Genomic DNA, 27852 nt, shown 5'->3' with positions numbered 1-27852 from the left:
TTTTTGTCTTGTCAGTACGGTACTAGAGTCTAATGGTATCGGTACCATAAACAGGAATCCCTACACAGGAATACGTTTTTGTTTATTGGCACATTTTTCCCTCAGCAACCGAAGGATTGCCTGAGGTTGGATGAGGCCATGCTGGTGAAGCAGTTACTACCTGAGATCTGTCACTTTCTGCACTCGTACCGTGAGGGCCAGCAGCATGCCGCTCAGCTGCGTAGCTCCGCCTCTGCCGTGCTCTTCTCTCTCAGCTGCAACAACTTCAACGCCGTTTTCAGCCGTATCTCTACAAGGTAACCCTCAGACACCAGGGATTCTGCAGAGCTCCAATTTAAGGCCTCTTTCAATGTGTGATTCACAGCTCAGACCACAAAATCTTCAAATAATAAAGACGTTTTCTAATGTCGCAGGTTGCAGGAACTCACAGTATGTACAGAGGACACAGTGGATGTCCACGACATTGAACTCATCCAGTATATCAGTGTAGACTGCTCCAAGTTAAAGAGACTTCTACAAGGTAAAGTATGCGTTGTTTCACGGTTCATCTTGATTAAGCATTATAAACAAGTTCTTAATAGCATTATTCTTAATACCATTTTTTAAATTACTGCTGATTTTTTTGGGTGTTTTTAGAAACGGTACTCAAATTCAAAGCTTTGAAAAAACCCGCCCAGCTCGCTGTAATCAGTAGTCTGGAAAAGGTAGGTGCAATGCAAATAATAAAACTTTAAAGATATGTATTTTTTAATTAATTCTCATTAACATCAGATAAAAGGCAATAATACTAAATATATGAAATGCATTTGCAGGCTTTCTGGAACTGGGTGGAGCATTACCCCGATGAGTTCACTATGCTCTATCAGAGACCCCAGGCGGACATGGCCGGTGAGCAACACAGTCATTGATATCTTAACACTTGTTCATTACACTTATATGTCACTCGTCTTGCCGGTGCAGTGCCAGTATGGGAGAAGTTAAATCTCTGTATGTTTTGTTCGTGTACACAGACTGTGCAGAAAGGCTTTTCGACCTGGTGGACAGTTTTGCGGAGAGCGCCAAGAGGAAGGCGGCAGTGTGGCCGCTGCAGATCATCCTCCTGATTCTGTGTCCCGAGATCACACAGAGCATTACCAAAGAAGTTGGTGGAGAGGAGAAAGCTAACAAGGTCACAATGACAACAGTGTTTCAAGTCTTACCTGCAGATGCGAAGTTTAACCTCTGTTTGTGCTTAAGAAAAAACACCTGATAATCTAAATGAAGCTTTGTGAAAACAGATTACCAAAGCACTGGTGGCAATTAAAAAAACAAAACCTAAAAATCATTGTACAGTACAGTATACAGCGTGCAGATGTGACATATATGCAAGTTTGGCCAAGAAACAGTAGTGGTCAGAGATGTCCATTGACATCCTTGGAGCTACAACGTTATTTTTTTTTATTTAACAGAAGTCCTTTGTGGAAAGTCTCCGGAAGGCTCTGGGACAGCACAGTGGTAGCAGACAGCTGACAGAGAGTGCAGCCGTCGCCTGCGTCAAGCTCTGCAAAGCATGCACTTACATCAATTGGGAGGACAATTCGGTTATATTTCTCCTAGTTCAGTCTATTGTAATGGACCTTAAGGTATGGGGTTATGTTAACTGAGGCTAGTGGAAATCACGTCTGTCTCTTTCTTCGCGTATAACCTGGGCATGTCTTCTATCCTAGGGTCTTCTGTTTAACCCCACAAAGCCGTTCTCGAGGGGGGCGGGCTGCCAGAGCGCTGATGTGGATTTGATGATCGACTGCTTTGTGTCGTGTTATCGCATCAGTCCTCGTAACAACCAGCATTTCAAGGTCAGATTAGTTAATGTCCCATAAAATGCCTTCTCTCTGTTCTTTAAATAATCTATGTGATTTTAGTTGTGAATTGTTGCTCTGTGTACAAATGTTTGAATTAAAATGATTGTTTTGGGTCTAGGTGTGTTTAGCTTCGACTTCTCCTCCTACCTTTCATTTTGTCCTGGTCAACTCACTGCACAAAATTATCACCAATGTAAGTACAAACGCTACAGAGTTGCTTTAGGAGATATAAAAGTCATGTTGTTATTGTTGCTTTTAACTAAAGTTCATCATTCATGTTCTTTCTAGTCTCACCTGGACTGGTGGCCAAAGATCGACGCCATCTACTGCTACTCAGGTGAACTACGTACCATGTTTGCGGACACGCTGGGCAGGGTGATCCAAAGTCTCAGTGCTCATCCACCTCTGAGGATGACCTCAGTAAGACACGCACTTATACACTACACTACAAAAACACACATGCTCTCACATCTACCATTTAACCAATTATGTATTTAGGTTGAATTGAAAAGCACTTTTTGCTTTTTCTCGGCAGAGTTTGACTTTTAAAGAAAAAATGACGACCAGTTTAAAGTTTAAGGAGAAGTCCACAGACCTCGACTCGCGCTCTCTGCTGCTCGCCCTGGTCAAACTCATCCACGCTGACCCGAAACTAATGCTACACGTGAGTACGGGCCTGTGAAATGGAAGAGTTATCTGTGGTATCAGATTTTTACTACACTGTTATCGTACCCAAAATAATTAATGATATTATCGATATTATCACGATGTCTGTATATTGTTCCAATAATAAATAATGCTATTAGTCAAATAAATGTAGTTTATTTTGTGTTTCAATATCTTGTCCAATGAATTACACTGGAAATATGATTGTATTGAGGCGTAGAGAATCTCTTAAGAGAAAATAAATGAATTGTTATCTGAATTATTTATAATACTATGTTTAGTATTAACATGATATTGATAATCACTATTATTAATATTGCTGTTTATTGTGAATACCGGTATATTGTGGTACCCCTATTTCTCCTTTTATTATATCTTGTCTTTTGTGTTAATATCACTCAGATTATTTAGTATTTGTATTGAATAAAGCACAAGCTCCAAAGTTAGACAACCGTATATTCAGCTTTCAAGAATTCATATGAAAAGTGTCTTCTTTGCATAAATATTGACTGTGTTCAATTAATTTTTATCAGAACCCTGGTAAATCTGGTCAAGAGATCCAGAACAGCACAACTGAGCTCATCAAAGGTCTGGTGGCGCTGGTTCCTCTCAACCACAGTGTCGAACTCTCACAGGAAGCCATGGAGGTAATCCATCCCATCTAAATGATTTTGACTAGAAGTGATACAGCTACCTCCACTGGGCATGCGCACTTCAATAGCGCAGAATTTTTGTCACGCTGTAAACAGTAGATTCATATTTTTGTATTATTGAAAAGTGAGGTTTAGGGTTGGGGTTGGTGTTAGCTAATGTAATTTATTGTAATTATATTGCGAGATTTAGCACCACTTCCGGTCGTAGCTGTATTCCTTCTAGCAACAACCCATTGAAATGTGCAGTCAGGAGGCTTCCTAAGGTGCGATCACATAGAACCCGCTTTTCATGTTCGAAAACGCGAGGAGTGCCGAGCTAAGCTTTTGGTTGACCCTTTGAAAATGAGCAGCTCGCAGCATTGCTTTTTGCTATGTAACCACCTAAATGGCTGTCCGGTCAGTCAAGGATGCTGCTAACTGTCATATTAGCAGAAACTTTAAAAAGGCAGACGTATCAAGCAACTGAAAAGTTCCGTCGCCATATTGGAAGGCCAGCCTCTCCTTTCATTCGATTGGACAATGGGATAAAAAGTCACATGACTTCAATTGCTTTTCTGCTCAGAGTTGAGTTTCAGGCGCTCAGAGCACTCCCGCCAAAAACGTGAGGCGCAGCAGTTGGCAAAACGCTATACGCACATATGTAGGGTGCAAAGCGCTCCCTGCCAACTATTCAAAGATGCACGTCTAACAGCAATAAATGCTTTCTATGTGATCGGCCCCTTACCCATCAACCCAAATAAAACATATTTGCTTGTATCTTTACCTAGGCGCTGTTGGTGTTACATCAGCCAGAAACCATCGAACAGTGGAACCCTGATGCAACCATTGAGACCTTCTGGGACATCAGGTGGGTGACATCATAAAAGAGCTCTCAGATGGTTGGAGGAAGTCATTCAGCCGGCCAATAAGCCTTTCTGTCAACTTCAACTTTATTTTCTTCTCTTCGTTCAGCTCTCAGGTCTTATTTCTGATATGTAAGAAGCTGATCGGTCACCAGATGATCAACAGTACAGAGATACTGAAGTGGCTCAGGGAGATTCTTATATGCAGGAACAAGTTCCTACTAAAAAACAAGGCAAGCATGTATTTAGCTTTTTTGTGGAACCAATACACAGCCATAAAACTGTTGAAATAAACCTGCTCTGTTTTTTTTCTCTGCAGGAGTGTGCTACCCAAGGAAGTCTCATTCCCATCGGCAGACAGGCTCAGACCAAGCTTGAGGTGTGTTTGTACACCTTCCTGTGGAGTCCTGACGCTGAGGCCGTGCTTGTGGCCATGTCCTGTTTTCGCCATCTCTCTGAGGAAGCAGACATCCGCTGCAGTGTGGACGAGCTGCCCATGCACACCGTCCTTCCCAACTACAACACCTTCATGGAGCTAGCCTCTGTCAGCAATATGATGGCTACAGGTTGGAGCGTGAATGAAATATAACACATACATGGGTCATTAGACAATTCGCTTGTTTGCTTGCCTGTCCTATAAACTTTTTGTGCGCTTAGGTCGAAACACGCTTCAGAAGAGAGTGATGGCCCTGTTGAGGAGGATAAAGCACCCTACAGCTGGAAACATAGAGGTGATTTATATTATAAATGTTTCTGAATGTTTTATGTGTATACATTTTAGTTTAAACATGAATAAATAAGCTGACGTTTAAGTCATATTTGTCTTTTGCAGGCATGGGAAGACACGTATGCAAAATGGGAACAAGCTACGAAACAAATACTCAATCACTCAAAAAGCAGAGTGGAAGATGGGCAGGTAACTGAAACAATACAAAATCTTTTTCTTTCTACTTGCATCTGGTTCCCCCTTCTGCAGTTCTCTCTGTCCGCAGGAATGGATCAACATGACTGGTTTCCTGTGCGCCCTGGGCGGGGTGTGTCTCCAACAGCGCAGTACACCCAGTCTGGGCACCTACAGTCCTCCCATGGGCCCTCTGACCGAGCGCAAGAGCTCTATGATATCCATGGGCTCCTGCGAGGTGAACAGCGAAACGTCTCTCAACAGGTTTTTGGAGCGTCTGCTGTCTCTAATGGTCTGTACCCACGAGAGGGTGGGCGTGCAGATTCGCTCCAACGTCAAGGACCTGGTGGGACTGGAGCTCAGTCCAGCTCTCTACCCCATGCTCTTTACCAAGCTACGCAACAGCATCGGACGCTTCTTTGACACACAGGGTCCGGTGAGTCATGCACACTGAAGAATAAGGTTTTGTGTTAAAATACATTTTTGTGATTTAATGTGGGGATGTAATTGAACTGATTTTTGCACATTAAAGGAACAGTTCACCCTAAAACTGTCTCTTCGCCTTGCCATGCTTTTCTGGGAGAATGGACAATCGTCACAGGGATCCAGAATTTAAAAAAACGTTCAGAAACTCATTTGAGTGCTGTGGCAGTGTATGAAGAACAGAAATAATACGTCATACGTCCAACTCGTATTTTAACAAGTTGACCATGTTAAGCATGAGAAGCCAGCACCTTTAACAGTGTAAAGAAGTCAAAATGCATGACGTAGCATGATGCGTCCAATTTAAAAGGAGGGAGGAATGCAAACAGTTCTGTATCGTCTTTTTTCTTAATATGGTAGTCAATGGTGGCGATGGTTGTAGTCAATGGTGGTGGAATTTATACAGATTTTGAACAACTTCAGAGTAAATGATGTCAGAAGTTATTTTGAGGGGGGGTGAACTGTTCCTTTAATGGGAAAATATCTTACAAAATGTTAAGTTTGTACACAAATTAATAGAATTTTGGCGTTTTCATGGTAAACACGATAAAGCACATTTTCACCTCATTTCTCATTGCTGTAATGCAAAAACAATTAATATTTCATAAATGATTATAGATAGAGTTTATACAGAATATTTTACAATCAGAATAGATTGAACTCAATACAATGAATACTATGGTAATGTCAACATGCATTTGAATTTTACAAATTTGTATAACCATTTAGATATTATATTGTTTATTTAGCTTTTTTATGATTTCTTTTTTATGAAACTTAAAGTTTTGTGTCATTTATGGTCTTGGGCACAAGGTGGCAGGAGACGAACATTATTGGTTCATCCAATACTAGTCATACCAGATGATAGGCCCTACACTGCTTCTTTCCTCAAAGATTCTCTAAATCTTCTTTGATTAACTAGTCATTGCTCGAATCATTTTTATTATATATATTATCAGCTTCTTGGTTCTTTGAGAGAGTTCATGCCAACAAAACATGATTATTTCTACTGTAGAACACAAAAGATAATGTTTGGAGAAATGATAGGTGTTTTTTGTCTGTACAGTGGAAGTCAACGGGCCCACTATTGTTTGGTTACATTCAGTAAAGATATTTTTTGACGATGCTTGTAAGTCGTACAGGTTGGGAATGACGTGAGGGTTCGAAAATTATGAAAGAATTTTTCTATGAAAATGTTTTGTCCCTCACTTCTCCAGGTCCCCATTACAGACACCAACACACTGTTTGTAGAGCAGACCATTGCCATTATGAAGAATCTGCTGGACAGCCATACAGAGGGAAGTTCTGAACACCTGGGACCGGCCAGCATTGAGACCATGATGCTCAACCTGGTCAGGTAAGACTTCCACTCTTTCTGTTCATACTGACTTTTGTTTCCTCCTCGCACAGATGATGATGTTATATTTTCTGACTTCCCTTTTCCTCTAGATATGTGCGTATTATAGGAAACGCGGTACATGCCATTCAGATCAAAACTAAGCTGTGTCAGTTGGTGGAGGTGATGATGCAGCGCAGAGATGATCTCTCCTTCTGCCAGGAGATGAAATTCAGGTAATCCGAATATGAAATCTCCTTTATTGATTCCTTTGATATCAACTCCTTTCTCTCTGTACGTAGCACAACATTCTTTGAATATGTTGGCATCATTGAATGTATATGGATTGAAAGGTTATGTGATGCTTAATGTCACTGCTGTTTCCAGAAATAAAATGGTGGAGTATCTCACAGACTGGGTGATGGGAACCTCCAATCAGGCAGCAGATGATGACATCAAATGTCTGACACGGTATGGTGTTTGACATTCCATAGATTTGACAACAAATATAAAAGCTGTTGTGCCTTGGAACCAGATACTTTCCTGCCGTGTGATGGACATGTATTTCCATGTTGTGTAGGGATCTGGACCAGGCCAGTATGGAGGCGGTTGTTTCTCTTTTGGCTGGTCTTCCCCTGCAGCCTGAAGAGGGTGATGGTGTGGAGCTTATGGAGGCCAAGTCACAGCTCTTTCTAAAGTGAGATTATTTATATGCCACTGGATTTTCATCCTATTTGAAATGAACCCGAAATTAAAAATAGTATTAAATTAAAGTCTCTTTATTTCTCTTTTGCTCCTCACTCTTTTCCAGGTACTTCACACTCTTCATGAACCTGTTGAATGACTGCAGTGAGGTTGAGGAAGATGGACAGCCTGTGGCTGGAAGAAAACGTGGCATGTCTAGACGGCTTGCGTCTCTGCGTCACTGCACAGTTCTGGCCATGTCCAATTTACTTAATGCCAATGTGGATAGTGGCCTCATGCACTCCATCGGTGAGAGACACTAAAATTGTCAGTGTTGCTATTGATACAGTAATGAAGTGTGACCAATAGCATCTCCTGTCAATTTATAGACTTGAATGATTCTTATTTTTTATTTCTTAACAGGGCTGGGGTACCATAAGGACTTACAGACACGTGCTACATTCATGGAGGTCCTCACAAAGATTCTTCAGCAAGGGACTGAATTCGACACGCTGGCAGAGACCGTGCTGGCTGATCGTTTTGAGAGACTCGTCGAGCTCGTCACGATGATGGGAGACCAGGGAGAGCTGCCAATTGCCATGGCGCTGGCAAATGTGGTCCCCTGTTCCCAATGGGTGAGAAACTGTTAGTTTTGAAATCAAAGTATTCTTTTGTTGAAACGTACACAAGTAGGCAGAAACCTTAGTTATGCTAGCTCACCAGCAGTTATATGGTGGGTCTGTGGGTGGTCATTGGTAAGAAGATGTGGCTAAAGTGTTGTGGTGATTTTTAGGATGAGCTGGCAAGGGTGTTGGTGACACTGTTCGACTCGCGACATCTGCTATATCAGCTGCTATGGAACATGTTCTCAAAAGAAGTGGAACTGGCCGACTCTATGCAGACCCTTTTCAGAGGCAACAGCCTAGCCAGCAAGATTATGACATTTTGCTTCAAGGTAATGTTAAACTGCCTTCTGTGGCATATATGTTCTTTTACCCTTTAAAATGATAGTTCACCCAAAATACTGTCCCTGTTATCAGTTCAAACCTGTATGACTTTCTTCTGCTGAACACAAAAGAAGATCGCTTGAAGAAAGTTGTTACGGCACCCATTCCCTTCTACTGTATGGACAATGCAAGTAAAGGGGTGCTGCCGGTAAACAACATTCTTCAAAATATCTTCTTTTGTGTTCTGTGGAAAAAAGTCATAGAGGCTTGAACTGACAAGAGGGAGAGTAAATGATGACAGAATTTTCATTTTTGGCTGAACTGTCGCTTTAACATAAACAAGATACACGTGAACCACTTCAAATTAAAATTGTGGCTTTGAAACGATCAGTATGCAATGTGTCCGAAAGGTCAACAGAATAAATCATTGGTTTTATCTAATCGATATATTTAATGTACACTTTATGTATATAAATATGACAATATTGATGAACTGTAAAGCTTGTTTGCTGTAAAAGGGAAACCAGCCATTCCTGTTTGTCTTCCCTTTAAACGTCCTATTTCAATAAGAAATGTAATCAAAGGAAATATAGTTTTCAAGCGATTTAATAAGCGATTTAAGTGTTATAATATGTTTCTGTGCTGGTGCCTTTTTTGCAGGTGTATGGTGCTACATATCTGCAGAAGCTGCTGGACCCGCTTTTAAGAGGAATAATCACCACACCAGAATGGCAGCAGATCAGTTTTGAAGTCGACCCCACCAGGTACGTGTTTCTAGTTAAACCAATGATGACGACGCTGTTAAATCGTGATGTTTTGACATTTTCTGTAATGCGGTTCTTTGCATATTTTTAATGGAGGTAAGTTGTTGCTGGTTGGTTTTGATAGTCATCCCTATGTAATATAAAAATGACTAGAAGTAAACCATTCGTGGGATGATTTCTTCCAGAACATTATGATAACATAGCAACTTTGCTTTAACTAACAGAGCAAGTTCGGATGGGACTGTCTGTTTTGTCTTACCAATGGAACCCTTTGTCTTTAAACCAAGTCGAAGTGTGATTTTAATTTGTGGTGTATTACGGAAAACTGTCATCTGCACCACTGCATCCCTCTCATCCTTGTGAATTCTTGCTCTCCCCACATTTATAGCTTGCCCATTTTCCATTTCAGGTTAGAACAAACGGAAAACCTGGATGAGAACCAGAAGAACCTGCTGCAGATCACAGACCGCTTCTTTCTGGCTATCATCAACTCCTCCACAGAGTTTCCTCCTCAGCTGCGCAGTGTTTGCCACTGCCTTTATCAGGTACGCTCACAACGCCAATCTGCTTCTTCACGGTCACTGCATTCTCTGAATGATGGCACTAAAGCTGGCTTTAATGTTTGGGCATCCACTGATCAATCTTGCGTCACCTCTAACAAGGGAACATGCTTTTATCCTCTCACATCCTCCTCACCTCTGTCCTTCTGTCTGTGTTTGAAAATAAAAGGCAGCTTAAAAGCCCCCCATTCCTCAAATATATCCCACATTTTCTTTTTTAGGGCTGTCATGATTATTTTAGTTCTTTTTTTGGCTAATGTTTTTTAACGAATTTTATTACTCATGGCCATCCTTGAAAGCATCCAGAAAACATGGACCTGGAACATGTCGTAGTGTATGTAGCATTGAAATACTGTTGTTATGGGCATTTTTTCCAAATTTTATGCGTAAATTCTGGTCTGTTCAGATCTGGTCGTAAGAACAATTTTTATAACTGTTGGTGGCTGCAGGTTATGAAATGATAGAAAAGGTCAAATATCCGGCATGAAGCCATTTTGTGTCATATTATACAGATAAGCTAGATACTTAAGTGTGAAGGTAAGCTGTAAATATACAAAATGCGGCTAATGCTAGCTAATTAAATAAATGATCAGAATCTCCTTGTGGCCACACACAAAGTCCGTTTATGGATGTCGTGCCACTCGGTGGCCATATCTGCAATGCCTCCAGGCAGCTATTTCAGACATTTATAAACATTTTAAAGTTATACTTTACTTGTTATTAACATAGTTTTACTGTACCAAAACTCAACCGGAGCCCAATTAATGTTTATAATGGCTCTTGTTTATGAACAACATTGGTTAGTTCTATAATGTGAAGCAAATTTGCATTATTAATTTGCATAAATGAATTATTTTCTAATTCTGTAGTTGAAAGCATATTTTCCTTTTTGGATCTATTCCCGTCTCAAACGAGACAATACTGTATCTCATATGTACAGTCACATAAACTTTTTTTTAGGGTTTAACGATAAATAAAAAATAAACCGATTTTGGCCGTTTTTTGGCGCAGTTGAAGTACGGACAGAGGTCTCTCTCGCACAGAAACAATAACACGCCATGAAAAGCTTATCAGGCAGCATTACCTATCGATCACAGAGCCGTGCTTTACGGACAAACAGTGCATGAAACAACCGCATAATTGCTTTAGGCAGGTCGTGCAGCCCTACTTTTGTAAATTAATTCATTGAAATAATCTTTTTCCTAATTTTATTAATTTTCAGCTTGTCTTGGCTTAATTTTGTTTGTTCATAGATGGGACTTTATATCAAACAACATGTTTCTCTCATTCTCTGTTTATTCATCAAATCCATTGTTTCCTTTTGTCAACTAAAAGCTTAAACAAACAGTTACAGTCAGATGCACCAAGAACTACAAACACTACTGTCGTGTCAAGCCACGGGAATATATGTCACGTTATTTATACATATCAAGACTTCCTCTTCTTGTCCTCCTTCAGCTAGTGTTGATTTATCGCTAATCTTCACATTCATAACATATTCACACTTTTTGCTTGAGCTGAGAGCTCTCTTCTGTTTTTCACGGCAGCATCTTTGCAGCTTTCGCTTCACGTTCTGCTTAGGGAGACTTGGTGGGGGGTAAATCAGACTGTTCCTAGATCAGCTGTCAGGAAGGTTGTGTTCTCTGCTCTTCATTGTGTTTGTATGCACTGTGGCTGTGCCGAGTACAGTTGTGTAGCTGCTGTGATCTCTCTGTGCTCATCTCTGTAGGCTACTTGCCACTCCCTTCTGAATAAAGCCACTGTTAAAGAAAAAAAGGAAAACAAAAAATCCGTAAGTGTTTTAGCAGTTTATTTTTCCTTGGCTATCATTTTATTGGTTTGATTTTATTCATACATTTTTCTTTTAGTTCCTGCTTTATTTTGTTGAATTTCATTTTCTGAGTTTGTTCATTTGTATATTCATAATTTGATGCTTTTTTCTTTGCCTAAACATGTTCAGAAACATAAACAATTTTAACTCACAATTTTGAGCCTCCCTTTTTTTGTAGCGTTTGGGGTAAACTAGCAGATTAATGAAAGAACTGGTGTGGTCTGCGCTGCTGGTGGTAGGCAGTTGGAATGGATTAAGCTTTTTGTACCAGGACAATCTCTAGCAGCTAGAGGTTTTGTTTGGCTTTATGTTCTGTTCAGCTGTCCGAAAAACACCCAAGCACAACAGGAGCCTGATCTGACTTGGTTTTACCTTCCGCAAGCATTTGTCACATGTCATACGCTTATGTTTACATTACAATTAAAACCTATTGGAGTCCAAGGCTTGTGTGTTTTGGGGAAACTATTAGATCGGATCTTATGAACATGTTGGTGCTTCCCTTGGTTCTGTCATGTTATCTATGGGCTGTCGTCAAAACAATGGTTGTGCATGTTTACACATCGTGAGAAACCATTGGTGCGTTTGCATGCATGATAACACCAATTACTGACGATGTTTTGTTTTCTGTTTGTTTGTGTGTTTTATTCTCCTTCCTCTGACGTACACCATCACATTTCCGGTTGTGTATCAAACTGATGAAGTTTTATATGAAAAAATTGAAGGGATTGGTCATTTGTCAGTTAGATTAGGCCTATAGACACATTTTTATTCGCTAGTTTTTGGAAATAAAGAATTTCAGCCTTCTACAAAACATTGGACGTAGATTGTTATTTTAGGTGTTGTGGAATGGATGTTTTAAATCAATAAGCTTAACCTGTGGTCACTGTAACACAGCCTCTTGTCATTTCACCTAAATATACATTGGCCTCAAAGGAACAGTTCACCCAAATATAAAACTTCAGCCGGAAAGCATAGGAACTGAGAAGTGGTCTGCGGTCACCACCTGCAGAACCACTCCTTTATTGGGGGTGTCTTGCTAAGTGCCTATAATTTCCACCTGTTATCTATTCCATTTGCACAACAGTATGTGAAATTGATTGTCAATCAGTGTTGCTTCCTAAGGGGGCAGTTTGATGTCACATAAGTGTGATGGACTCGGAGTTACATTGTGTTGTTTAAGTGTTCCCTTTATTTTTTGAGCAGTGTATTTTAAAGATGTTTGAAAGCATACAGTTTGGTAGTCAATGAGTCTGAACTTTTATTTGTGATTGAACTGTCCCTTTAATTCCACAACTTGACTATGGAACTATTTTTATTTTAAACGTAGGGCTGGGTGGAATGACAGAATATGCCGTTACTGCAGAATAAAATGTCCCTTAAGGCCCGATTCACATTTCACATCTTTTCTGTGCCCATATTTGGTATTTTAAATAAGCGCACACATTTTCTAACACAAATTTGTTATTTTAAATGTAGCAAATAGGGGGTGACGCAGACTTTTCTAGGCGCGCCTGTGCCGCATCGAGATTGAAATAGTTCAACTTTATGGAGTGGAGCGCGTGCACCGAGCATCATTTGAAGACACGAAATGTGAATTGGGCGTGAAAGAGATTTTTCTATTTTGTGTGTTCCGTTGAATGTAAATAAGTAGACGTGGTTAACTCGGCGCTCTGCAATTTGCCAGTTATGGCCATTTTCATAACTTTCCTACATTATAACTATGGTCAGCATTCAAATGAACTGTAATAAAGAAATAAAGTCAATCTAAGAAAAATGAGGTATAAGATATAGAATTTTAATGGTAGATTGTTAACGTGAAATATATTGTTACCGTGAAATGAAATTACTCATTCCATGAAATAGACTTTTGGTCATTCCACCCACCCAAATCTCATGTACAAAGTAAATTATAGGTTTGCTAACTGTTCATATGTGTGTGTGCGGTTACGTCTCATTCTGTGTACTGGCAATGTTTGGTTTTATTCTGTTTGATAATGGTGTGTTTTTGTACGTCAACAAGTACAGGTGTGTCATGTTTTTGTGTGGTGTACGTGCAAGTGTTTAATCATTCTACACTGACGAAATTGCTTTGCCTTCCATGATGTTGATTTGATGTGGCCTCATGATTAAACTTTTAATGTAAATACAAATTTTTCTTGTAAGTCATGTGACCCAGGTTTTCTTTTCAGCGCAAAGCCTGCTAACCCATAATACATGCCACCAAAACATTAATCGGTTTATTTTTTGTTTCATTTTTTGTCATTCGTTGGAGGAGTTATCATTTTGTCATTTCTTTATCATATCTTTCCATGAATTCTGAACCTATACAAATTTAGGAATTATATAGTGTTATGAATTTGATGTTTTTGCGTGAAATTAAATGTTTCCGTATCTCACCGCTCTGTCCTTGTTCATTTGTGCAGGTGGTCAGTCAGCGGTTTCCTCAGAACAGTATTGGTGCTGTGGGAAGCGCCATGTTTTTGCGGTTTATTAACCCAGCTATCGTCTCACCGTACGAGGCAGGAATCCTGGAAAAGAAACCGCCTCCGAGGATTGAGCGCGGTCTCAAACTTATGTCAAAGGTAAGGGTGCATTTGAAAGCATGCATGCAGCATGTCAGCACACTTTTGTGTGGATTGCTAAGAAATGGCATCTTTCACCGCCTGTGGACGAGTGTACTGGCTAGATCTTTTGTTGTTATCTCTGCGTTCATGGTTTGACATTTTAAACTTGTTGACAATAGTTGCTTTTAACACGGTTTTTAAATTGAACAAGTTTTCTTTTTCTCCCTCTCTTTTTAGATTCTTCAGAGCATTGCTAATCATGTTCTCTTTACTAAAGAGGAACACATGAGGCCCTTTAATGATTTTGTAAAAAGCAACTTTGATGCTGCCAGAAGGTATGTCACAGTTGTTTTGTTCTGTTGTGTGTATATATATATATATATATTTAAGGTTATGTGGTAACTATCTGTAGTCTTTCACGGACACCAAAGCAAGAACAATATGGGGGTTTAATAGCGATGCAACGAAATTCTGGGCTGAAACCGAAATCGATTTTAGTATAAATACGTTAAGAATTTTTTTACACTAACAAGCTGCAAAACGTTTACAATGTGCATTTAGATGATAAACATTCAAAACTTCTTCCATCTGTCTTTTATGACATCATTCTGCACTTCAGCTTCCCAAATTCCAGCCTGTGAGGCAAACTACATGCTATTGGCTTATTAAAAATGGGAGATGCCACTTGGGCATCAAATAAAAGTGTGAATTTTGCGCTAAATTGCATATTTTTCTATGCCTTGAATGTTAAGTCAATTTAAGAGAGCGTCGGTCAAATTCGGTCATGAGTTTTCTAGTTCTGTGGACAGAGTGGTGTTTTGTTATGTGTGGAGACACGTGGCCTTTGTTTTGACTTTGCGCCACGTGTCCTCCTGTCGCGTCTCCTCGTAGTGTTCCTGCTCTGTTGTGTTTTTTGAAGTGTATGTTTTAGTTTCTTTTTGCGTCCTCAAGTTTTTCCCCCTCGTGGGAAGTGTTCTGTTTTATTTATAATCATGACTACCTGTTTTGCCCCATTGTGGGTTTTGTTTTGTTTATACATTTAATAAAAGTATTTTTGGGTTACTCCGCTGTCTGCGTCTGGGTTCTCAATCCTGACAAAATTCATCAGCTCTTCAGAACCCATATGACTCCCAACTTTAGAACTCAAAATGTTGTGTTTTTGCATTTGTGCAGGTTTTTCTTGGATATTGCATCCGACTCTCCTCCGAGCGATTCAGTGAATCACAGTATGTCATTCATCAGTGATGGGAATGTGCTTGCACTGCATCGTCTTTTGTGGAACAATCAGGAGAGAATTGGCCAATACCTGTCCAGCAACAGGTAACACAGCTTTATGCACACAGTGCAATGGGTTGGTTTTGCATATATGATTGCACAAATACTGAAATTAAGCTTGAAACCATAGGGATCATAAGGCAGTGGGTCGCAGACCGTTTGATAAGATGGCTACCCTCCTGGCATACCTGGGTCCTCCTGAACATAAGCCTTTGGCAGATACACACTGGTCCAGTCTCAACCTTACCAGCTCAAAGTTTGAGGAGTTTATGACAAGGTGACTGCCGCCTCTTTTACCGACGTCTTAAATCTCTTTTCCAAACAGAACTTTGAGATGAGCCATTAGCTTCCCAGTTAATAACAATAGAATACCATATATTTCCTGCTTCATCATTTTGAAATCCCCCTGTATTTTTTATATGAAAATAACAGCTGAATCTTTTGATCTGCTTTAAGGCATCAAGTCCATGAAAAAGAAGAATTCAAAGCTTTAAAGACCCTCAACATTTTTTACCAGGCTGGCACATCTAAGAACGGCAATCCTGTCTTTTACTACATTGCTCGCAGGTAAGTGTTTGTTTTTTGAGATGTCTTACCGTGGTAACACTGCTTACTTAGTTGGGTGTATGGTTTTATCTCTTTTGGATCCTGTTTGTCACAATTCATGTTTGCTTATCTATGTGATCAAATGGCTTTCTTAAAGAACAATTTTGCATAAATCCACAAGTAGTTTCTTAAGGTTTTTATCAGTTCCCATAATAGACATTCACTTCTTATGACATCTGTTTTATAGAAATACAACAATTCATGTAACATTTTAAATAGATTTATTGCATTTCCTGTGAAACATTCTGTAAGATTCTTATTTCATTTAAATCCTTGGATAAAAGTGAAGACTGTTCATGTTCCTACATTTTTTAAACATTAGTGATTTACAGTTTTAAAACATCTGAAAGTGTTAACAGATAGTGTAAAAGGTTGTTAGGGGGTTTAAAGATGAGTTTAAGATCCTGCGTTTATTGCTAAAATTACCACAATAGAGGCCATGATGTAGATCGGTATTTCTGGCATTCCACGGATCTTCACAGAGCCTATTAAATGGTTTGTTGAGGTGGCTGAGCTGTTTGGGTTTGCAGGTGAATTAGACTGGTTTGAGCTGGATGTCGGTTTGGTTGAGTTGGAGGCAGGATTGGTTGAGTTGGAGGCAGGATTGGTTGAGTTGGAGGCAGGATTGGTTGAGTTGGAGGCAGGATTGGTTGAGTTGGAGGCAGGATTGGTTGAGTTGGATGTCGCATTGGTTGAGTTGGATGTCGCATTGGTTGAGTTGAATGTCGCATTGGTTGAGTTTGATGTCGCATTGGCCGAGTTGGATGTCGCATTGGCCGAGTTGAATGTCGCATTGGCCGAGTTGAATGTCGCATTGGCCGAGTTGAATGTCGCATTGGCCGAGTTGAATGTCGCATTGGCCGAGTTGAATGTCGCATTGGCCGAGTTGAATGTCGCATTGGCCGAGTTGAATGTCGCATTGGCCGAGTTGAATGTCGCATTGGCCGAGTTGAATGTCGCATTGGCCGAGTTGAATGTCGCATTGGCCGAGCAAGCCGTTGTGCCTGTAATCATTACAGCTACCATGAGAAGCAGATTCTGTTTAGAAATCATGTTTAGGTTTTCCTTTTTAATCTGGAGAGAGAAGCAATATACATGGTTAAATGAATAAAAATAAGTTATTATGTTGTTTCACCAGTCTGGGAAATAATATAAAAATGTTCTTGCTTTTTTAAATGTTGAAATTTACACTCAAATTCCATATGCAGATATTTCTTAATGTAACTCATCATACTGAATACTGTGTGTTAGGGCTGGGCGGTATGACGGAATATGTCATTACTGCGGAAAAAAATATCAACCGTAAGATATTTTTCTATTCTGTGTATTCTGCGGAATGTAAGTAGGCGTGGTTAACTAATTAAATATTCGTTTGAACTTCTTTTGAACAACTCTGTAGTTTCGTGATCTGCTCCAGTCGGGCACGTTCTCTCGCCCTCAGTGCTTGTGCAGCTTAACAGGGATCTGCATGTGCAAATGAAAAAGCTCACTCTTACGTATTTAAGTAGTCAGGTAGCTTTGTAAAGCTGTTAATAGTTTGAATAAAGTTTAACTTTAGGTGAGCCGAGGCGAAACTTGCACAATGATGCTCGTCGCGTGAGTGCTTTTAGCGGTATGCATTGCTACCTCCCATTTTGGGAGACGCGATTCACCAGAGACTCACAGTGCAAAGACAAGCTTGAGAATAAACCAACCTAAAGACAAAGAGTCGCAACACACTTATAGTGCGCATCTAATCCAGAGTAAAGAGCGATGAAGACCAGTACAGACCACATGAACACCAGTTTATAACACCAGTCATATAGGCCTACATGTATTCTCATTGTTTTTGCAAATATTCAGAATTCATTGTTATACATGTTGTCTATCTTATTACATATGTTTATATTTCTCTTCTGGCTATATCATGATAAATCTGATTATCAGAACTTAATTTAATATCATTAGTACATTTTCATAACCTACTGCATAACTTCATTTAACTATGATGAGTTTTAAATGAACTGTAATAAATAAATACATTAAATCTAAGAAAAATAGATTTATTTTTACCATGGAATATATGGTTACAGTGAAATAAAATTACTCATTCCGTGAAATCGATTTTTGGTCATTCCGCCCACCCCTACCGAGTGTTCACTAAAATGTATTGAAGCTGAAGCTACACATTGGTGTAAGATATAATATTTTAAAGAAATTATACTTCTCAAGAAAAAAAATGTTCACTAGAAATATTCAAGTATTAAATGGTAGATATTAATTCGATATTATACTTAATATTGCTAAAAAACAAGAAAAAGTATTAATATGTCCATAGTTAATATGATTAATTAAAAGCAATTTGAAGTCATGGTTTAATTTAATTTAAAAATGAAAAGTTAAAGTCACATTTACCGTAATCCTTACGGTGAATGATCTGGTTATGTATGTTCTCTTGAAGGAGTTTGACTGTAAGAGTTGAGACTTGCCTTATATTTGAAATTAAACACACCCTCACAAGGTGGAGGTGTGTTAATGTTGAAGATGTACAAACATATCCGCTTCCACCTCTCAGGTTTTTCACTTCCGGGATGCTAAATGCTGAAAGTGTTGTCACACTGATGTTCATACTGAACTTTTTTGAAAGGTTAGGGATGAGTGAATCTGGGTAGTCAGCAGTACTGATTTCTGTGCTTTGGAACAAGTTCAAGCCATGATGTCACAGGTTTGTAGTTTATGTCACATCCAGGTTGTTTATTTTCAAATAACCAAGCAAATTTTGCAAGTACATATTAAATGGTCACGTTTCCATATTTAACTTTGGAAAAGTATGTTTTCATGTTAATGAATACGCTTTAGTCATTTCATTTTAGGATTTTTTTTTAATCTTAAATTATCATCTTAAACACCAATAAAAAATGTTTGTTGTATTTAACATAATTTATTGCAGTCTTTAATATGACACACAAGTTGCATTTCTGGTGTATTCCCAAAAAGTGCTTTGTGCATGTGTTTGTCTTATTTGTATATCAGACTTCAGAGAAAACTAAGTGTTTGAAATGGCTACCTTCATTTGGTCTGTGTACCATTTAATGGAGGGTTGAGAAATGGTCGGCCAAGCTTGATGTTACCCGTACTGTAGAGAGGCATCATGGGATTGGCCTTTTATCTGCAGGAAGTCCTGGGGCATATAACGGCTGTTTACTTTAAGATTATCTTGCTGTAGGTTATCAACCAGGCCTAACCTAATGGCTAGTTCAGGTTATTTTATAAAATGGTAGTAAAAACGCTGTTACAAAATAGCTGAAAAACAGCAAAAATTGTTTTAAACACAATTTCACTTTATTCTTGCTGTAATGATAGAAAGCAGTGTATACTAGAGACAGCAGAAGCGGTTTCTCTTTAGCATTATAGACCACATCTGAACACTGGAGTGTCGTTGTAGCTTTTAACTTCAATATGTGGTATAAACAAATAAAAATCTTCAATGATCAAGCATAACATTGTGAAATGTATTCTTTCAATGAAAAGTGCATTCTTTTTTCCAACATCAAGAAACTGATAGTTTTGGTGTAGTTGTATACATTCATGAAGATGTGAGTATACACGGTAGCCATACGGTACTTTGCCACTTCTGTCGAAAGCAGTAATCTTCTTTGAAGCAGCCTGAGATCGTTATGCATTGAAGAATGCTCAGGAAGGTAGCAACAGTCAGATCGATGAGAAATCCAAAGAGGATATTTTTTTGCATTCTTTCAGCTTTTTTAAGGCTAGTTCTAGATTTACAGACTCAAAGCATTGAGAATTACTGCAGTACTTAAAAGATTCAAAACATAGTCACATCTGTGGATTCGGTGACTTTTGCTACGCGCTGGAAGGACTTTCTTGGTACTACGTGTTCGAATCGTTGTGCTCGTCTTGGTTGTGAAGCTGTGCGGGGTCGAAGTTAGAAACCCCCCTCCCATGGTCAACGCTTGCTCTCCTGCCTCAGAACCATTAACAGCGTTCGGATTATGAGGGTGGTTCAGCAGATATGATTTGGAGAGATATCCAGAAGTTACTGGGTGGTCGGGGTAACGGGTATCTGCACCCATTGGGGGCTCTGTAAAGGCTGCCGATAGCCAGGTTCTCCTGGTGGCCAAGTGGACCTGCCCACACGTGGGCCTGGTGTAGCAGGGGCATCCCAAGATTTTAGCTTGGGTCTGTTGCATCCATATCAGTAGATGGTTAATGTTCTCTTCATCCTCGCAAGCCCAAGGGTTATCCCCAAGCGATAGGAGTTGTAGACCCTCTAGCCGACTGAAGACACCTTCCTCCAATGAGGTGAAACGATTAGCATGCAGGTAGAATCTAGAGAGTCTCTGCAGGCGGTCCAGCGAGCCGGGTAAGATCTGCAGCAAGTAGTTATGAGATAAGTCCACCGTCTCCAAATTGTGGGGCAGGTTCGTTGGGACGGTCCAGAATTTGTTACGACTGAGATTTAGAGCTCGCAAACTAGATAGCGTGTTGTTAATCAAGACCATCCGCTCCAGCAGGTTATTTGACAAGTCCAGTGACTTAAGGTTCCAATGGTATGCCGTGTCGTTCTTTTCCAACTGACGGATGTAATTTCCCGAAGCATGCATGTCCCAGAGAGCTCGCGGCAGGCCAGCTGGAAGGTGCTGGAGGTGGTTATAAGAGATGTCCAGAGTTCTTAAGTGATCAAAATGGCTGAGCAGGCCATCGAGATTTTGGAGTCTGTTATCGGACAGGTTGAGGAAATGGATGTTGTGCTGTAGGCTGTCAGGAAGTAGACTTAAGCCACGAGCAGAGCAGTCCACCACTCTGTGACCCCCGCTACAGGTGCATATGGGTGGGCAAATGGCAAGCACGCGCATCCCAAGCAGCAGAAGCAGTAGGAGGTTAGTCTGCATGGAGGCAGTTATGATGTTTGCTGTCCTGAAAATAAACAAGCAAAGGTAAGGTTGTTATAAACCTTGTTGTTTTTGCTTCAGATAAAGACCTGAAAGCTTTGAGAAGATTAAGCTGGACCCCTAGCTGGGAAGTTCAAACCCTTGGCCATATAAGGAAAATCATTTAAGGCCATAGTTCACCCAAAGAAAATAAATTCTGTCATCATTTATTCATCCCAGAAAACCTGTATATTACTTTTTTCTGTGGGACACAAAATAAGGTGAGAAGGGGAAAAGTGGTTTTGTGTCTGTCTATACAATGAAAGTTTCAATGTTGTTTGGTTATCAACGTCTCAACGTCCTTCTTCTGCAGAAGAAAGGCATACAGGTTTGATATGACACGAGGGTGCGTAAATGATGCATTTTTTTTTTGGGTGAACTATCCCTAAAACTGTTAAAATACCAAATATTGAGAATGATAACCACCTGATTCTATAAAAATTGAGCCCTTGATTTGTGCGCCTGCCAACCGCACAAATGAAAATGTAAATCATAACACAAGGACAGTATCATTCAGCAGCTCAATGGACTGTAAGTAGATGCTCGGTTCTCATTGGTTCCATCCTTAAAGTTTGAGGTCCTGCCAGGAGCTCCACAGCCCTGCTGCAGCATTTAGAACACAGCATTTAGCTTTAATAGCAATGCATGCAATTTATGCATCCTGCCTTCCCGAACCCTGGTGACAACGTTAAACGTTGAAATTAGAAAGCATGAAACATCTGTATGTATGTGGGAGTCCGCGTTTGCGCGGCTACATGCAATGCTCAGTTCTGGAAATTTCTGCCGTTCTGGATTGCCACGTCAATATGCAGGACAGTCTTGTGATAAGACAGCTGAAAGTGAAGAGTTTCGAGTATTTGCCTGTGGGATGCTGAGAAACGTAACCCTTTCTAGAAATCTCGGTGGGAATAATAGCATGCGCTTTGATTGTTGTGTCCCTGTTTTGCTAATTAAAATGCAACTGCAGTCTCTCTTTCTGTCAGCCAGCATCACTGTGCTTTTTGTGAATGAGTGTGCATTCTGCACGTCTGTCTAGTTGCCATGTGTTTAACGGTTCGAATGCTTGCTATTGATGTCATATATTTATCTTACCTGATCCTTTCCATCACTTCAAAGGCATGTCGTTGTCTGTCGCAACCTTTCTCAAGCGCTGTTCGCCCAATGCAGCGAAAGGCAATTTCAATTTCTTAGTTTGCTTTTGACATGTATTTTGCTCCACGTTGTTGTGACCGTAGAGTCCACGTTCTTCGCCGTCTCACGTATGTTGTTGTTCTCTCTCACGCTCCACTTCCCTGCCCACCCTCTCTCTGTCCTCTCGCTGGCTGCAGTTACTGTGGTACGAGTCCACGTCTAGCCATTTCCTACCCTTGCTTTTCGCCCAGGCATGATCGTGTGGCACCTCTGAATAGCCTCCGCTGTAGCATCAGCGACCGGACTGTTCATGAGAGAGGGAGGATCTAAGGAGGGGGGGATTTGCTTGCTGGGTAGAATGCAGCACAGGCTCAGCCCATACTGCTGAGATGGGGGTGGATGCTGACCTCAGTGTTTTATATTCTGGATCTGCACACGCAACCAAATCATCTCCTTCAATCTCTCGATCTCTCTCTTTTTCTCCCTCTCTCTCATTCACACACACACTTGGGGTTTTGTTTCCCTATCATGTCACGGTCCATGCGCGTAATACAACCCCATTATTTCCAACTCAGTGCTTTGATAAATTAACTTCTGCATTGCATTGCGATGGTGCCGGTCTGTGACGAAATAATCTGGCCGTGTTTGATGCAGATGAAGGCAGTAGATGGGGTGACATGCTTGTCCCTATGCAGCCATATATGATAGGTGTTTCTGAAAGGTTCACCATTTCATGCATGCTGCCATTGTCAAAATTTGTTCCATTATTGGTCATTGTTCTGTAATTGTTATATAATATGATCTAGGTGTAATGCTAAAACAAAACTGCTTTTATGTATGCGTTTATAACGTCATGCATACTGACCTGAAAAGTTTGCCTTCCGCATCTTATGTGAAGAGATACCTGGCAGTAAACGTTCTTGAAATAATAAGTTGGTTGTGTATAGAAGACTTAAAAGGGTAGTTCACACCAAAATATTAATTATTTTATAATTTAATCACCCCTTGTCATTCCAAACCTGTATGACTTTTTCATCTGCTGAACACGAAAGATTATATTTTAAATGGTACGTTGACAACCAAACAACATTGACCCCATTGACTTCCATTATATTGACCTAAAACCACGAAGACATTTCGATGTCTTCATGTTTTGAACAACATGAGTGTGAATAAATGATAACAGAATCTTTAGTTTGGATGAATTATCCCTTTAAACTGCTTTATTTCACTACACTTTAGTTGCATGTTGTACAATTGTCATTGACACTAGAAGTTAATAGAATATGATATACTTTACACAACCGATTGCTAAAACATCATAAAACGCTTCTTTTCCAGCCCATTAGGCTAATGTGTGGTGGTCTGGATCGCTGTTGTCCTTTTTGCTCTGTTTGTCACACATCTGTTTCCCCCTAGTGTTCTCAATGAGCACGTGCATCTTTTACGAGCACCAATGGGGTGTGAATGTACCGGTGCATGAAAGCAGCATGGCAACACCAGTACAATGTGAGAATACCTGCATAGCAACACCGTGATGTTTGGAAGAGCTGAAGAGATCTGCAGCAGTAAATGATACTGATGGACTTAATGTAATCGGAATGTAATATCGTAACATATACAGAAAGTAATATAAATTGATATTAATATTACTGTTGTACACCTCAATAAAACCATAATAATACCATATTAGTATTTAAAAGGATAGTTTACTCGAACATGAAAATTTTGTTATTTACTCGTTGCAAACCTGTGTGACTTCCTTTGTTATGCTGAACACAAAGGAAGATGTTTGGAAGAATGTCAGTAAACAAAAACATCTCATCCCCCATTTACTCTAATATTATTTATTAGACCTACTATTGCAGTAATTGGGGGATGAGAACTGTTTGTGCAGGTTTGGAACGACCTGAGGGTGAGCAAATGGAGACAAATTAACATTTTTGTGTTTAATATTCCTGTGGATAATACACTGTTTGCTGTGACTGTGGGTTAGTATTAGATTTATATATTGAGAGTAGATGACTATTGACTACTAGCTTTAACAGGTTTGTGATTCACATCAAGTTCTGTAGCAAAAGAGGATGCAGCCACTAAACGTTGGCTGAAATCCCACCGGATGGAGAGAGAGGTACGAGAGGTTTTGTGGTTTGTGTCCCGATATGACTCTGTTTTAACGTTTCCCCTCTCACTTCTGCTGCAGGTATTGCACAGGCCTGACATTCATGCCTGTGCACACAGTAAACGTCTGTACTCACTTTCTACCTAGTATAGTGTAAATCACTGACCCCTGGGCAGTTTGTGAGTCTTTTAGTTGCACTGGCACTGACTGGTGAGTTTCACAGTGGGGCCTGTTAGTGGTATATTTAAATGGTAGTCGTTCTGTAGCTTGGTTTGTTTCAAAGCAATGTGATATCACCACCTGATACTATCGTTGTAATATCATCACACATATTTGTGAGGATGATAAATGTGACACTTTGTTTTCATCAGATTACAAATGTTACTTTGCTGAATGTTCTACATGCACAGGGCATTTTAAAACAATTTATTTTATTTTACAGCAGAATAAAAGTAAGGGTACAAACGGAGTAGTTACAGTAGTTTTGAAAAGGAATAACTGATGTTAGCTCTGCATTTATGTTTTGTTATTCTTGCTGTTTTCATGCCACCTTTGACTACTATAGTTGAAAACATTTGTTCTATTGAACACAAAAGAGGATATCTTGAAGAATGTAGGAAAGCAAACTGTTCTAGGCACTTTTGACTACCATTTGTAATTTTTCCTAATATGGATATCAATGGTGGCCAAGAACTGTTAAGTTCAAGCAAAAGCTTTGACTGTAAAAATGTATGATTAGTTGTGTCTTTCTTATTACAAGTAGAAGCAGTTTTTATCTCCATTGAGTGATTTTATATGCTTTGAAGATCAAAGATTAGGGCAGTGGTGGAGCTGGAGGAACATTCCCAACATCTAATGTTTTGGAAGGGGCTGTTTCTTCTGGAACAGAATCAAGATCTATAGAAAATAAGGGCGGAAGTGTTTTAACTAAAGTGTCTTGAGATGGAGTCGTAGTGAGATCATCATTCTGATTGCCCGGTTCTCTAATATGCACCGAAACCGCTGGGACTTTAAAGTCTACAGAGTCCCCAGAAGTCAGGCCTTGATGGTTTTCATTTTCTTCTGTCTTTGGTACGTTTTCAACCACTGTTGGCTCCCCATTGGGTGCTTTGACGTCTTCCAGATTATGATTGCCAAATGTGCTGCTTCCTTGCAGTATGTCCCCCATGAACACTTCCTCGTTCGTGTCCCTCCGAAACGTCAGATGTTTGGATAGCCGTTGGGGAAGGTATTTGGAGATCTGGCGGAAGCCTTGCCTATTGACGGACTCGGACTCCTCAATACTCGGCAGGTTAGGTTGAACGTCGCAATCCAGGAACGGCGAGGGTCCGGCCCACTCAGGATGGTCTAGCTGCTTTTTTTGGATTTTTCGTTTTCGTACCAAAATGTATATGATGGCTATGAACATTAACACAAAAGTTGTGCCTATTATAGCCGCCACAGCCTTTCCAGGGTTCGTAGTCTGGTGGTTGTTCGGTGAAGGAATCTCACTCTGAGTGGTGGTCTTCAGAGTCGTTGGGAATATCTCCAGCGGCTTGCTCGTAGATGACTTTACGTCAACTTCAGTTGCCCTTTCAGTCGTTTTTTCTTTCTGTGTGGTTTTCATACTCTCCGTCTCATTGAAATCTATCACAGGTGTTACTGTTAAGGTGCTAGCGTGTGTCGTGGGGCTGGATTGGACTGTAGTGTCCAGTGTCGACTGAGGGGTTTGAAGATCACCATTTGTGCTGGTTTTGTTGCCTTCCACATCTGTTACGTCTGGATGCTTTTTTGTAGTTGTAGATGGTGTGTCCTCTGCAGTTTCCTGTGTCTTATTTTCCATTGCATCCAAAACCCTTTTGGTGGCTCTTTCCTCATATGAAGAAATGTTGGTTGGTGGTTGAACAGGGGATGTAAATTCAGTTTTATTAAGGATAGCTTGCGGTCTGAGGCTGCTTGGTAGTTCCTCTTTTAAAGTCGTGCCTTCCGGTTGTGTTTGCCTCGGAGTTGTCAAGTTGTGTAAATTGTCATCTATATTTCTTTTTGTCCTCTGATTCACTACATAAGCAGTCTTCACTCTGATATGCCGCTCTGATTCACTTGTGAGGTGTTGCGTCTGAAAGCTTCTTGAAAGTGAAACCATGTTTTCTTTTCCAGCATCAGTAGAGTATAGTCCTGATGGCCCTTCTGCTACATGTGTAAGCCTCTGGTGTTCAGTGATATGTCCGTTGTTCCTCTTGATATTAATAGCTGGTGTTACTTTACCGTTTAGTCTCCATGGTAGCGAGCAGACGAAGACGACGACAAGTGGGCATGAAACAGCCCTCATTTTGTTTATAAAGATATCTTGTTGGAAAACCTTGCAAAAAAGAAATTTTTCTATATGAGACCATGTTATTTTCCAGCAGTTTCTTATGACAACGTACGATAAGCTCTGAATAAAATGTATCACGTCGGTACAACATTACTTCATTATTCATTGTATTCATTACTCTATTTTGAATGCATTTTTATGGCAGTGATAGCATATAGATTGTTATGATAACTTTGTATTTAGCTTTTCAGTCAAAATAGCAGTAGAAATAAGTTAACACGTAGTAGCATTCAGTACATTTATGTGGCTGCTTTATATACTATAATTTTCCTTATACACTAAAAATTTGCTATAGAGATATTAATGAATGGATGGCTTATTCTAGATAAAACAAGAGATTATTTACTTACCCCGACAGCCTCAGAAGCACTTGGTGAAGTGTGTGCTGGTGAATACGGAACTTTTACTCAACAGGAAATGAAAGCAATGAGATGCTTGCATTCGTTTTTTGCTTAAAGCTGTTTTTTGTCTGTGGTAACGGTGTGAAAACAGACGCTTTTTGCGACAAGACCATTTTCTGAAACGGTATATGAACTTCATTCATTTGCTGTTTAAGTCATTTAAAAGTAATTTAACCTTTTTTTAAATGAACTGCCATTATAGATTTCCTCATCGTGTAAGAACATTTTTAGCAGAGCAGCGAAACTTGTCTGAAGGCATATGATCTCATGACTGTTTTCGTAATCCTGAAAAGTTCCTTTTGTATCTGAATCTAAACAATGGAATTCTGTCATAAGAAAGTATACATTTCATACAGTGACTTATGGCGAAGGACAGTTCTTAAAAAAACTAGGTACAATGTTTTTTTTTATCGTTAGCATTTTATTTTGTTGAAGTACAAATAGGGAGTTAAGTATTGGATGTCAGAGAATGAGAAGTCAAATGGTTTGTGAGGCCTTTCAAACAGTCAGAATGCTCAAGGGTTCCAAGAATTGAAACTGTTTTACTGTTTAATGGTCTTAAAAGTGTATATACAAATAGTATGTTGCCCTCAAATATATAGCCTTATACTGAACACATTGAGTTATTCACAAAGAAGTAATTCCGTAATTCATAGGGTTTCTCTTTTTTAGCGGTTGTATTGTCCAGGCAAACTCATTTTCTTCAACCCAATAGTTTTGCCATCAAATCTACAATCTTTTGCTTCTTTCCTGACAATTTTCCAGGTCGAGTTGAACACATTCATGGTTAGTTGCTAGTTAAAATCTTTTATAAGTCTGTTTAACATGTTAAATGAAGTTTGTAATGTGCTTTTGCCATTCTAAAAAACATTATTCAAAGAATATATTTAAGATTTTTGTTTTCTAAAAGTTTGAGTTGAAAGAAAAGAATATAATTATACCATTGGTACAATATCACACT

General features: G+C 39.7%; 3 protein-coding genes across 7 annotated transcripts in view; 1 reads left to right on the top strand and 2 right to left on the bottom strand.

Moving 5' to 3' along the window:
* The window catches only part of nf1a (neurofibromin 1a), a 51908-nt gene that overhangs the window by 5269 nt on the left and 18787 nt on the right, over positions 1 to 27852 (top strand). For 3 of the 5 annotated variants that reach the window (XM_079481304.1, XM_079481303.1, XM_079481307.1), the window contains exons 4-35: positions 106 to 296; positions 414 to 520; positions 637 to 704; positions 813 to 888; positions 1011 to 1168; positions 1449 to 1622; positions 1707 to 1835; positions 1960 to 2034; positions 2130 to 2261; positions 2377 to 2505; positions 3041 to 3154; positions 3928 to 4007; positions 4112 to 4235; positions 4322 to 4568; positions 4660 to 4733; positions 4835 to 4918; positions 4995 to 5339; positions 6604 to 6743; positions 6836 to 6958; positions 7110 to 7193; positions 7303 to 7419; positions 7534 to 7715; positions 7830 to 8041; positions 8200 to 8361; positions 9014 to 9117; positions 9527 to 9662; positions 11407 to 11469; positions 13932 to 14090; positions 14310 to 14407; positions 15246 to 15392; positions 15478 to 15624; positions 15804 to 15914. In XM_079481304.1, coding sequence (XP_079337430.1) covers positions 106 to 296; positions 414 to 520; positions 637 to 704; positions 813 to 888; positions 1011 to 1168; positions 1449 to 1622; positions 1707 to 1835; positions 1960 to 2034; positions 2130 to 2261; positions 2377 to 2505; positions 3041 to 3154; positions 3928 to 4007; positions 4112 to 4235; positions 4322 to 4568; positions 4660 to 4733; positions 4835 to 4918; positions 4995 to 5339; positions 6604 to 6743; positions 6836 to 6958; positions 7110 to 7193; positions 7303 to 7419; positions 7534 to 7715; positions 7830 to 8041; positions 8200 to 8361; positions 9014 to 9117; positions 9527 to 9662; positions 11407 to 11469; positions 13932 to 14090; positions 14310 to 14407; positions 15246 to 15392; positions 15478 to 15624; positions 15804 to 15914 — 4292 coding nt within the window. Of the gene's footprint in view, positions 1 to 105; positions 297 to 413; positions 521 to 636; positions 705 to 812; positions 889 to 1010; positions 1169 to 1448; positions 1623 to 1706; positions 1836 to 1959; positions 2035 to 2129; positions 2262 to 2376; positions 2506 to 3040; positions 3155 to 3927; positions 4008 to 4111; positions 4236 to 4321; positions 4569 to 4659; positions 4734 to 4834; positions 4919 to 4994; positions 5340 to 6603; positions 6744 to 6835; positions 6959 to 7109; positions 7194 to 7302; positions 7420 to 7533; positions 7716 to 7829; positions 8042 to 8199; positions 8362 to 9013; positions 9118 to 9526; positions 9663 to 11406; positions 11470 to 13931; positions 14091 to 14309; positions 14408 to 15245; positions 15393 to 15464; positions 15625 to 15803; positions 15915 to 27852 lie in introns of those variants that run through there. The other 2 variants (XM_079481305.1, XM_079481306.1) reach the window with 2 other exon arrangements.
* omg (oligodendrocyte myelin glycoprotein) lies at positions 19260 to 24327 on the bottom strand. Its single transcript, XM_079481308.1, has 2 exons — positions 21977 to 24327; positions 19260 to 20870 (listed from the first exon to the last, which is right to left on the bottom strand). Exons 1-2 carry the CDS (start codon positions 21988 to 21990, stop codon positions 19715 to 19717), a joined length of 1170 nt encoding a protein of 389 aa, XP_079337434.1. The 5' UTR covers positions 21991 to 24327; the 3' UTR covers positions 19260 to 19714.
* On the bottom strand, positions 23214 to 26918 carry evi2b (ecotropic viral integration site 2B). The gene is made up of 2 exons (XM_079481309.1): positions 26841 to 26918; positions 23214 to 26475 (listed from the first exon to the last, which is right to left on the bottom strand). Exon 2 carries the CDS (start codon positions 26443 to 26445, stop codon positions 24952 to 24954), a length of 1494 nt encoding a protein of 497 aa, XP_079337435.1. The 5' UTR covers positions 26446 to 26475; positions 26841 to 26918; the 3' UTR covers positions 23214 to 24951.

The sequence above is a fragment of the Barbatula barbatula genome (assembly GCF_947034865.1).
Source record: "Barbatula barbatula genome assembly, chromosome: 19".
Lineage (NCBI taxonomy): Eukaryota > Metazoa > Chordata > Actinopteri > Cypriniformes > Nemacheilidae > Barbatula > Barbatula barbatula.
This window is presented reverse-complemented; position numbering and strand designations above follow the sequence as displayed.

Coding starts and splice junctions, on each gene's coding strand:
- evi2b (XM_079481309.1), bottom strand. CDS start 26,445: ATGAGGGCTGTTTCATGCCCACTTGTCGTCGTCTTCGTCTGCTCGCTA.